Source organism: Etheostoma cragini, chromosome 13, assembly GCF_013103735.1.
Source record: "Etheostoma cragini isolate CJK2018 chromosome 13, CSU_Ecrag_1.0, whole genome shotgun sequence".
Classification (NCBI taxonomy): Eukaryota; Metazoa; Chordata; class Actinopteri; order Perciformes; family Percidae; genus Etheostoma; species Etheostoma cragini.
In genome coordinates this window covers 25,820,878-25,831,278 of record NC_048419.1, presented here as the reverse complement: position 1 = coordinate 25,831,278, position 10,401 = coordinate 25,820,878, and the positions used below count along the sequence as shown (strand labels likewise).

At 44.1% G+C, this 10,401-nt stretch overlaps 1 protein-coding gene across 1 annotated transcript in view; it reads right to left on the bottom strand.

Annotated features, from left to right (window-relative positions):
- The window catches only part of LOC117956033, a 14,182-nt gene extending 4,760 nt beyond the window's left edge, over nucleotides 1-9,422 (bottom strand). The window contains exons 1-9 of the mRNA XM_034890876.1: nucleotides 9,105-9,422; nucleotides 8,674-8,736; nucleotides 8,410-8,453; nucleotides 8,160-8,252; nucleotides 7,416-7,505; nucleotides 4,812-4,901; nucleotides 4,436-4,681; nucleotides 3,007-3,096; nucleotides 2,631-2,876 (exon numbers count right to left, since the gene is read on the bottom strand). Coding sequence (XP_034746767.1) covers nucleotides 2,631-2,876; nucleotides 3,007-3,096; nucleotides 4,436-4,681; nucleotides 4,812-4,901; nucleotides 7,416-7,505; nucleotides 8,160-8,252; nucleotides 8,410-8,453; nucleotides 8,674-8,736; nucleotides 9,105-9,402 — 1,260 coding nt within the window. The 5' untranslated portion in view covers nucleotides 9,403-9,422. The remainder of the gene's footprint in view (nucleotides 1-2,630; nucleotides 2,877-3,006; nucleotides 3,097-4,435; nucleotides 4,682-4,811; nucleotides 4,902-7,415; nucleotides 7,506-8,159; nucleotides 8,253-8,409; nucleotides 8,454-8,673; nucleotides 8,737-9,104) is intronic.
- Between the last annotated feature and the right edge of the window lie 979 nt (nucleotides 9,423-10,401).

Here is a 10,401-nt window from a genome sequence, read left to right as displayed (position 1 = left end):
TGCCCATGGTGCAAGATGATTATCCAAAAGGATTATTAATCTATAGAGTCCGATTCAACATGTCAAATGGGCCCAACGGCAACCAGACTCAGGTCCCGGACCTCGCCAGACCAGACCCGAGTCCCGGACCTCGCCAGACCAGACTCGAGTCCCGGACCTCGCCAGACCAGACTAAAGTCCCGGACCTCGCCAGACCAGACCCGAGTCCCGGACCTCGCCAGACCAGACCCGAGTCCCGGACCTCGCCAGACCAGACTAAAGTCCCGGACCTCGCCAGACCAGACTAAAGTCCCGGACCTCGCCAGACCATTCCACGGCCGATCCTCTGGTGGGTGTCGGAGCCTTAAGAGCACCACCCTGACTCCACCCTCAGGTGGGCTCCCCACAAAGCCCCCATAGTACTGAATGCTAGTTCTTTTTAGACCTTTTTGATGTCTGTGATTTTATTCCCGTGTAGCGTGGCCTCTGCTGGGAGGGGCATCTGGTACCGGAGCTCCCGTTCCAGACCCTCGTCCGCCCGGAGGCCGAAGGCGTCCGCCAGGAGTCGAGTGTTCACCAGAAAGGTGTGCATCTGGTCGTTGAACTCCACCACCAGCTCTTTGCTCTTGTTCTTTGACGCTTTAATCCCCATGATCTGGATCCTCCAGGTCTGGCCCTGCAGCACCGGGAGCCGGAGAAGAGACACGGGGACATTCATAGTAAAAATCATCATTTCTGTTTGAGAACCGTCAAATAATAATAAATAAGATGTTAAAAATGAAAATATTCGCAGGTAAGAATCTGAGCAGAGACCAAAGGAATCTGTCTTCAACGGTTTGTGAAGGATGATTTTTTTTCCAAATAGTTTTTGTGTTGGTTGATTTTGATGTAGTTTCTGATTTTAGGGAGGATTTTATAAAGCAGTTGCACCTGGAATGGTTTTATCCTAAAAAACCGTCGTCTCGCTGTGCCGGACCCTCCTCCACAGCGCTCTGATGGAGGGTCTGGCATTCAGGGGTGGGAGGACAACCTGCTCTGGTTTCACGTCTTTAACCCTCGTGTTGTCTTTACGTCAAAATAGAAAATCAACACTTTTGTTGATGCTTTTTATAGATGTTTTTAACTTTTTCTTAAGTTTTTATCCCTTTTTGCAACACTTTTGATGCTTTCTTTTGACAACATGAGGGTAATACCAATCAGAATTGTCTTGGGGGGGGGGCTTAACTCTGCACAGAGCTGCTGCTAAATAGTTGTGTGAGAGAAACCTCAGATTGGGCAGATCGGTCTGGATTTACTCTGCAGAGACCTGAGGACCAGGTAACCATAGTCCTCAGATTGGACAGATAGTCTAGCTAGCTGTCTGGATTTACCCTGCAGAGATCTGAGGACCAGATAACCATAGTCCTCAGATTGGACAGATAGTCTAGCTAGCTGTCTGGATTTACCCTGCAGAGATCTGAGGACCAGGTAACCATAGTCCTCAGATTGGACAGATAGTCTAGCTAGCTGTCTGGATTTACCCTGCAGAGACCTGAGGACCAGATAACCATAGTCCTCAGAAGTCCCCAGAAAAAAATCCAACACAAAGTAATCGGGAGGAAATGGAAAATCCGTGCATCCAGTGGCATTTCCTGCGGCACCGGGACAATCCCGGAAGTGGACTTAAAGAACATAGAATAGTGAAATGGGGACATCATGCAGCTGCCTTGGAGGTTTTGGAGGACTCTGCTGGTTTAAAGAATCTTAAGTAACACATAACATTTTATTCTGTCTTCTGTCCAGCTTCAACAGAATCCATCTGAAGAGACACAAGTCCTCTAATCTTCACAAGTCTGGGTGCGCTTACAATTGCTATGAAATGTTATTGTTGGTAAAGACCGAAACCAAAGGTAGGCTGGGTTTGGAGAGCGAGGGATCCGAAGGTTTCGGAATGATTACAGAAATAAATGTGTAGATCATCTGTGATGTTCCTCAGTCTCCAAAACATTCATTCATTCACACAATGTTGATCTCTGCCATCGTCGGTTGATCTGTACTAACTCTAACTTACCCTAACTTACCCTAACTAACCCTAACTAACTCTAACTCTAACTAACCCTAACTTACCCTAACTGACCCTAACTAACTCTAACTCTAACTAACCCTAACTTACCCTAACTTACCCTAACTTACCCTAACTAACCCTAACTTACCCTAACTAACTCTAACTAACTCTAACTAACTCTAACTAACCCTAACTAACTCTAACTAACCCTAACTTACCCTAACTTACCCTAACTTACCCTAACTAACCCTAACTAACCCTAACTAACTCTAACTAACCCTAACTAACCCTAACTAACTCTAACTCTAACTAACTCTAACTAACTCTAACTAACCCTAACTTACCCTAACTTACCCTAACTAACTCTACCTAACCCTAACTAACCCTAACTTAACCTAACTTACCCTACCTAACCCTAACTAACTTTAACTCTAACTAACCCTAACTAACCCTAACTAACCCTAACTAACCCTAACTTACTCTAACTAACCCTATCTAACTCTAACTCTAACTAACCCTAACTAAATCTGTTAGGGGGACGTCCCCTACAGCGATGTCGGGGCTCATGATAAACCTCGTTCACCTTCTATACATAAGTCTTCTTCACCTTTTTAATCTCTGTAACTTTTTTCCCATGAAGCTTTGCTTCGGCTGTGAGGGGCATCTGGTAACGGAGTCTTCTTTCAAAACCATCGTCCACCTCGAGGCCGAATGCGATCGCCAGAATACGAGTTCTCACGAACACCGTCCTCTTCCTGCCGTTGAACTCCACCACCAGGTGAGTGTTTGTCTTATTGGACTTTTTAATGCCAACTATCTGGATCCTCCCGGTCTGGACCTCAGCACTGAGAACCTGAATGAAGACAGAGGGACATTCATAGTGAAGGACTGAGACGAGCTGGAAGTACAGGACACAAAAATCTAATCAAAGTAATTCAGTAGTTCCCAAAGTTCCCAAAGAAGGAAGACGTCCCTGTTGCTACCTTGAAGGTTTTGGGGGGTGCAGCTGGTTTCAGGGACGCATCCTGTCCCTCTGTCTTCTGTTCAGGCTTCACGTCTCCAACAGGATCCATCTGAACAAACCACACCATCAAACACAGAGAAGTCTCTAGCTCATTGTCACCAGTTTACAACCAATATTTTAAGTTCTCTAAGCTCCTCTCCAAAATGTCCAATGACACCACTCTGTCTGTCCCAATAGACACCAGAGTTAAACTCTAGCACCTGAAGGGGTCTTTACTTAAAAACAATTAGAAAAAGAAAGGACAGGCCAGTGGTACAAAGTCCAGCCCCCCCCCCCCCACTGGTAGTTCCTTGGAGGAACCTTTCTCTAAAAAAGACCCAAAACAACACTAACAATGAGCCCAACTAAACAAAAGTGCGCAAAAATCTATTACAAAAAACATGTTCTAAGCTTCAGAGACGGTTGAATATGTGAAAAAGTTTGAATGGGACTTTAAAGTTGAATAATACGTAGAATGTACATAATATTCATAACACTTTGAAGTTTGAATGGAGTTTCTAGCTGAAATTATGACTAAGGAGATAGTGGATGAAAACGTGTGAATGTTCCAGTTTTAAGCATTGGGTTCTTTCATTTAAATGGGGAAAATTGCCAGGGAAACTTTAAATATTTATGAAATTATGAAAGTCATGAAAAGTTGGTATAAAAGATCAAAAGTCTTATTTGAGCTGATTGTTTCAATGTTCTACTAAAGTTGCTATGTTAAAAAATGTGGAATTAGGGAGGTGCCAAAAAAACTTGACTAGGTCTAGACCGCTCTATAATTTACAGATAGAGCAGAGAGTTGTTTTGGGGAATTTAAAAGAACATTGATATAGGAGAACATGAGGACAACGTGGAGACAACACGGGGACAACGTGGGGACAACATGGGGACAACATGAGGAAAACTTAGGGACAACATGAGGACAACATTGGGGCAACATGGGGGCAGCATGGGGACAACATGAGGACAACGTGGAGACAATGTGGGGACAACATGGGGACAACATGAGGACAACGTGAGGACCACATGAGGACAACATGAGGGTTAATGTTGTCTACTTTGAGGCCAAATGCGTTTTCCAGACGTCCATTTGTCCCAGAGACGTTCTGCTTTCGCTGGGGGACTCATATTATTGTTAAAAACCTTCATCTCAGGACGGTTGGTTCTAAAGGACGGCCAAGTTTTGAGAGACGGCATCGTGATGGTTCAAGACATTTCACTCAGTAGCCTGTGGAGTAGATGAACTATTCCCAGATGACTCGTTCCTTTATCCGTGGGTTTAATTTGGATTACACTGACCTTAAAGCACCACCCCAACTACACCCAGATGGGTTGAATCCCCACACAGCGACCACAGTACCCAACATAAACCACGTTCACCTTCTACCAATGTGTCTTTTCACCTGTTTAATGTCTGTTATTTGTCTTCCTTGTAGTGTTGCTTCTGCTGTGAGGGGCATCTGGTGACGGAGTCTTCTTTCTACGTCCTCCTCCACCTCCAGGCCCAATGCGTTCGCCAGGAGTTGATTTGTCAAAAACACCGTCCTCTTCCTGCCGTTGAGCTCCACCAGCAGGTGAATGTTTGTCTTATTGGACTTTTTAATTTCCACTATCTGGATCCTCCCGGTCTGGACCTCAGCACTGAGAACCTGAACGGAGACAAAGGGACATTCATGGTGAAAGACTGAGACGAGCTGGAAGTACAGGACACAAAAATCTATTAAAAGTAATTCGGTGGTTCCCAAAGTTCCCAAAGAAGGAAGACGTCCTTATTGCTACCTTGAAGGTTTTGGGGGGTGCAGCTGGTTTCAGGGACGCATCCTGTCCCTCTGTCTTCTGTTCAGGCTTCACGTCTCCAACAGGATCCATCTGACCAAACCACACCACCAAACACTGAGAAGTCTCTAGTTCACTTTCACCACTCCCCAGAACAATTTGAATATTTAAGACGTTATTAAAGTTATTTCACAAGCCGGAACGTCCTTATGAAGCTTAATGTTTTTATCTTCGACTAATGTTTCTACATTAAAAAATACGGAATGAGGAAGGTGCTAAAAAACAGATACAACACCAAGAACTCCATTAAAAGAACAGTGATTCATTCAGAGGATTGGGGTTTCTTTCATTTACAGTGAGGAAAATAAGTATTTAACACGCTGCTATTTTGCAAGTTCTCCCACTTAGAAATCATGGAGGGTCTGATGTCCTCGTAGGTGCATGTCCACTGTGAGCTGCAAATAAGTATTTGAACATCTGTCTATCAGCTAGAATTCTGACCCTCAAAGACCTGTCTGCCTTCAAAATGCCCCCCCCCCCACACTCCATTTATTATCCTAAATTAGATGCACCTGTTTGAGGTCGTTAGCTCCATTAACACACCTGTCCACCCCATACAATCAGTAAGAATCCTACTAACATGGCCAAGACCAAAGAGCTGTCCAAAGACACTAGAGACCTCCACAAGGCTGGACAGGACTACGGGGACATGTCCAAGACCAAAGAGCTGTCCAAAGACACTAGAGACCTTCACAAGGCTGGACAGGACTACGGGGACATGTCCAAGACCAAAGAGCTGTCCAAAGACACTAGAGACCTCCACAAGGCTGGACAGGACTACGGGGACATGTCCAAGCAGCTTGGTGAAGACAGGTCCACTGTTGGAGCAATCATTAGAAAATGGAAGAAGCTAAACATGACTGTCAATCTCCCTCGGACTGGGGCTCCATGCAGGATCTCACCTCGTGGGGTCTCATGGATCCTAAGAAAGGTGAGAAACCAGCACAGAACTACACGGGAGGAGCTGGTCCAGGACCTGGAAAGAGCTGGGACCACCGTTTCCAAGGTTACTGTTGGTAATTCACTAAGACGTCATGGTTTGAAATCCTGCATGGCCCGGAAGGTTCCCCTGCTTAAACCAGACCATGTCCAGGCCCGTCTTAAGTCTGCCAACGACCATTTGGATGGTCCAGAGGAGTCATGGGAGGAAGTCATGTGGTCATATGAGACCAAAATAGAACTTTTTGGTCATAATTCCACTAACCGTGTTTGGAGGAAGAAGAATGATGATGACCATCCCAAGACCACCATCCCTACTGTGAAGCATGGGGGGGTAGCATCATGCTTGGGGGGGTTTTCTGCACATGGGACAGGGGGACTGCACTGTATTGAGGAGAGGAGGACCGGGGCCATGTATTGGGAGATTTTGGGGAGCAACCTCCTTCCCTCAGTTAGAGCATTGAAGATGGGTCGAGGCCGGGTCTTCCAACATGACGATGACCCGAAGACAAAGGTGTTCAAATAGTTATTTTGCTCACTGTATGTACATAGTTATATACATATATGTATATAGTTTATCTCACCTGCTCCTCATTGGTTTAATTTCATTTAATTTTCACAAAACTTGAAAATAAGTGAAAGCACCACCCTAACTAAACAGTTAGGTGGACAGTACCACGTTCACCTTCTACCAATGTGTCTCCTTCACCTGTTTAATGTCTGTTATTCTTCTTCCTCGTAGTGTTGCTTCTGCTGTGAGGGGCATCTGGTACCGGAGTCTTCTTTCAAAACCATCGTCCACCTCGAGGCCGAATGCGTTCGCCAGAAGTCGAGTTCTCACAAACACCGTCCTCTTCTTGCCGTTGAGCTCCACCAGCAGGTAAGTTTTCTTCTTATTGGACTTTTTGATTCCAACTATCTGGATCGTGCCGGTCTGGACAACAGGACTGAGAACCTGGACGGAGACAGAGGGACATTCATAGAGAAGCAGAGGACAATAACAGCAGAGCGGTTGTTCCCAATGAGAACAGCTGTTTGAGTGAATTCCATTGACGGCGACGGATGTTCACCGCTCTCTCCTCGCTCTCCCAAATTTAACTTTGAATCAACTTTTGCAGAGCGATAGCCAATGAGAGGGCTAAAGGGAGTTTTTCATCGCCACTGTGGCCCTGTTGCTTGCTCTGGAGGGAACTACTAGACCTGTTGGGTCCTTGTAAACTCTGGAGTGTGGTCTAGACCTGGTCTATCTGTAAAGGGTCTCAAGATAACTCTTGTTATGAATTGATATTATAAATAAAATTGAATTGAAACTTAATTTTGCATAGCAATAGCCAAAGAGAGGCCAGACGTGAACGTTGGGGGGGGGGGGGAATGGAAACAGCATCTTATCGCGATATTTTCAGTGGCAATAATCAGGATCCCTACTCCGTCTGAGGTCATATCCAGGATAACGTTCTGGACTGAGTCAGGAATACGTTTATCTCAGGAAATAAAGAAAGGCCGCTGGTTTCAGGTAGAAAACCTGGAACTTTTTCTTCTTGGAAAGATTTGAAATGGCTCATTTTAATCTGAATACCATACAAGGGTTAAGCAGATGTCTCTTGATACCTTGAAGGTTTTTATAGATTCAGCTGGTTTTAGGGACAAATCTCTGTCCTCTGTCTTCTTTCCCGTCTCCACGTCTCCAACAGGATCCACCTGGACCAATCACAGGATAAAAACACCGTTACTAAGACGTCCTCTGGTCCATTTCCACAGGTCAAAAGCAGATAATGTCCTGCTGAGTGTCCATGGGACATATTGTCCTAGAGGACGGACATAGGGACTGACGACAGGATATAGGAGATGTTTATTTTATTTAATGAATCCTTTATTAGCCAATGTACACACTGTGATTACACACATGTAGAGTTCTTAAGTTTCCTCGTCTCATTTAAATGTGCATGGCCTGGGACCAGCAACATATACATCTATTTATACTTTTATATTTCTATTTATACTTTTATATTTCTATTTATACTTTTATATTTCTATTTATACTTTTATATTTCTATTTATACTTTTATATTTCTATTTATACTTTTATATTTCTATTTATACTTTTATATTTCTATTTATACTTTTATATTTCTATTTATACTTTTAAGACCATGTGATGCGATGGAAACAGGAAGTTGTTTTGGGATCTTCAGGTAAATTCATTTTTCTATAAATCTATTTCCAGTGCAGACATTTAATCCCACGACTCTTTATTAATCTTAATCTGAGCCTGTTGTAAATGTCTAGAGAGATCTACATGTCTTATTATAGATAATATTTAGTCATATTTAACTCTTGCTAATTTCTTCTTACATTAGTTGAAGGTGAAGCTGATGGTTGATGTTCCAGGGACGGATCTCTCTTCTCCTTCTTCTTCTTGGGCTTTGCAGCTTTAACACGATCCGTCTGAACAAATCAAAGATTAAAACCCTTAAAACACTGTAGATAATAAGAACAGATGAGTCTGATCTGTTGGTCTACACCACGTAAAGCTGACTGGTCGTCTAGATACAAGAGAGTATATGTAGAATTATATGTATTATTAAGTATATGTATTATTCACCTTTGTCTCTCTCACCTGGACAGGTGGGCAGCTCTTCACTTGATCTTAAAGAGAAGAAACAGAATCAGTGTTGACAGGTTTAAGGTAAGGAACATGTTTTGAATATCAGTGATTTTGAATATCAGATTTTGAACGTGTTTTCTTCGTGGAATATGATTAATATTCATTAGGAAGCTCATCGGTTTAACAGAGGTTTAGCAGAGAGACTAATGTGTCTGTGTCCGTCCCCCTGTCCTGATGTCTGATGTCCTGTAGTCGACCTACCAGCTGTGAGTTTCTGCTTTTTGGCGACTGATCCGAAGTTGATGGAAAGTTTTCTCGTCGTCCCTGAAAACGAAATTCAGAAGGTAAACAAACACCCAGATGGTTCTCACTCAGCGTTTCTCACAACTGGCTCAGAGAACAGCAGTGAGCAGAAATAAGACTCATAATGTTACCCCGACCACACCGGGTAACGGGTGATAGTCCTCTCACGTTCTCCGCGTACGTCAGGTGACCCAATCACCGTTAAAAATGATAAACTTCTATCTTCTTCAGCTCAACACTTCTTAGATCAGTTAGCAAGATCTCGTGTTGTTCTCCTGATGATTCTCAGAGCTTCTCCTTCAGCTCAGCTCGCTGGGAACCTCGACCGAGACCCTATCCCAGAACTGGACGGTATTTATGGATTTACACCCTGAATCTTATCAACTCACCTTTCTTCCCCTGGCGTTGCTTCTTCAGTTTCTCCACAAAGGGGCGCAGCTGCTCCTGGACCGCAGCGTCCAACCTTGGTATGATCTTCATTATTTTATCTATTTCAGAGATGGACCCTTCTGTCCCGTAGTGCTGGACGATTAGATAAGGGATCTCTTCTCTGGTCTTGCCGGTCTTCAGTCCCTGAGGGATTTTGACCAGATTCGACAGCATCTTCCTGAAGTCTGGGTCCGTGAGCTCCTCCAGGATGGAGCTCAGGGCCGGTTTCCACCTTGCCTCTAAAAGCTTCAACGACATCTGCAACACACAGAGACACATGGACAACTCAAACATCACACTGATGGCTTTTCCAGATTAAATATATACTGGAATTATTCACTCATAATTACTGACAATCCAAACAAAAGAATTATTCCCTCCTTCCAGTCCACAGTGAGCTACTATAACACAACATGTGGAGTCTCTTGTTTTAATGTCTTTGTTCATCATCTGGGATTTTCACACCAAATGTCCGGTATCCATTTTGGATTTTCTTGTGAGAAGTAAATAGAAAGGCTAAGGGGGGTCTAGCTGCAGCCCACCATTGTAGAGTGGATTCTGGTCCAGACTCTGCTGTCAACCCGTCCTCAGTCCACTGTCAGGGGCTCTGGGCGTCAGATACGACTCAATAAGCCCCCCCCTCAGCGTCTGTAGGGTTAACCCTAACCCTATCCCACCCACCCTGTTTCCCTAAACCTAACTGTCCGGTTCTGGTCCAGCGTACCTTTTATAATCCCACCTACCATCTTTTCCTAAACCTAACTGTCCCGTTCTGGTCCAGCGTACCTTTTATAATCACACCCACCATCTTTTCCTAAACCTAACTGTCCCGTTCTGGTCCAGCGTACCTTTTATAATCACACCTACCATCTTTTCCTAAACCTAACTGTCCCGTTCTGGTCCAGCGTACCTTTTATAATCACACCCATCATCTTTTCCTAAACCTAACTGTCCCGTTCTGGTCAAGCGTACCTTTTATAATCCCATCCATCATTTTTTCCTAAACCTAACTGTCCCGTTCTGGTCCAGCGTACCTTTTATAATCCCACCCATCATCTTTTCCTAAACCTAACTGTCCCGTTCTGGTCCAGCGTACCTTTTATAATCACACCCATCATTTTTTCCTAAACCTAACTGTCCCGTTCTGGTCCAGCGTACCTTTTATAATCACACCCACCTTCTTTTCCTAAACCTAACTGTCCCGTTCTGGTCCAGCGTACCTTTTATAATCACACCCATCATTTTTTCCTAAACCTA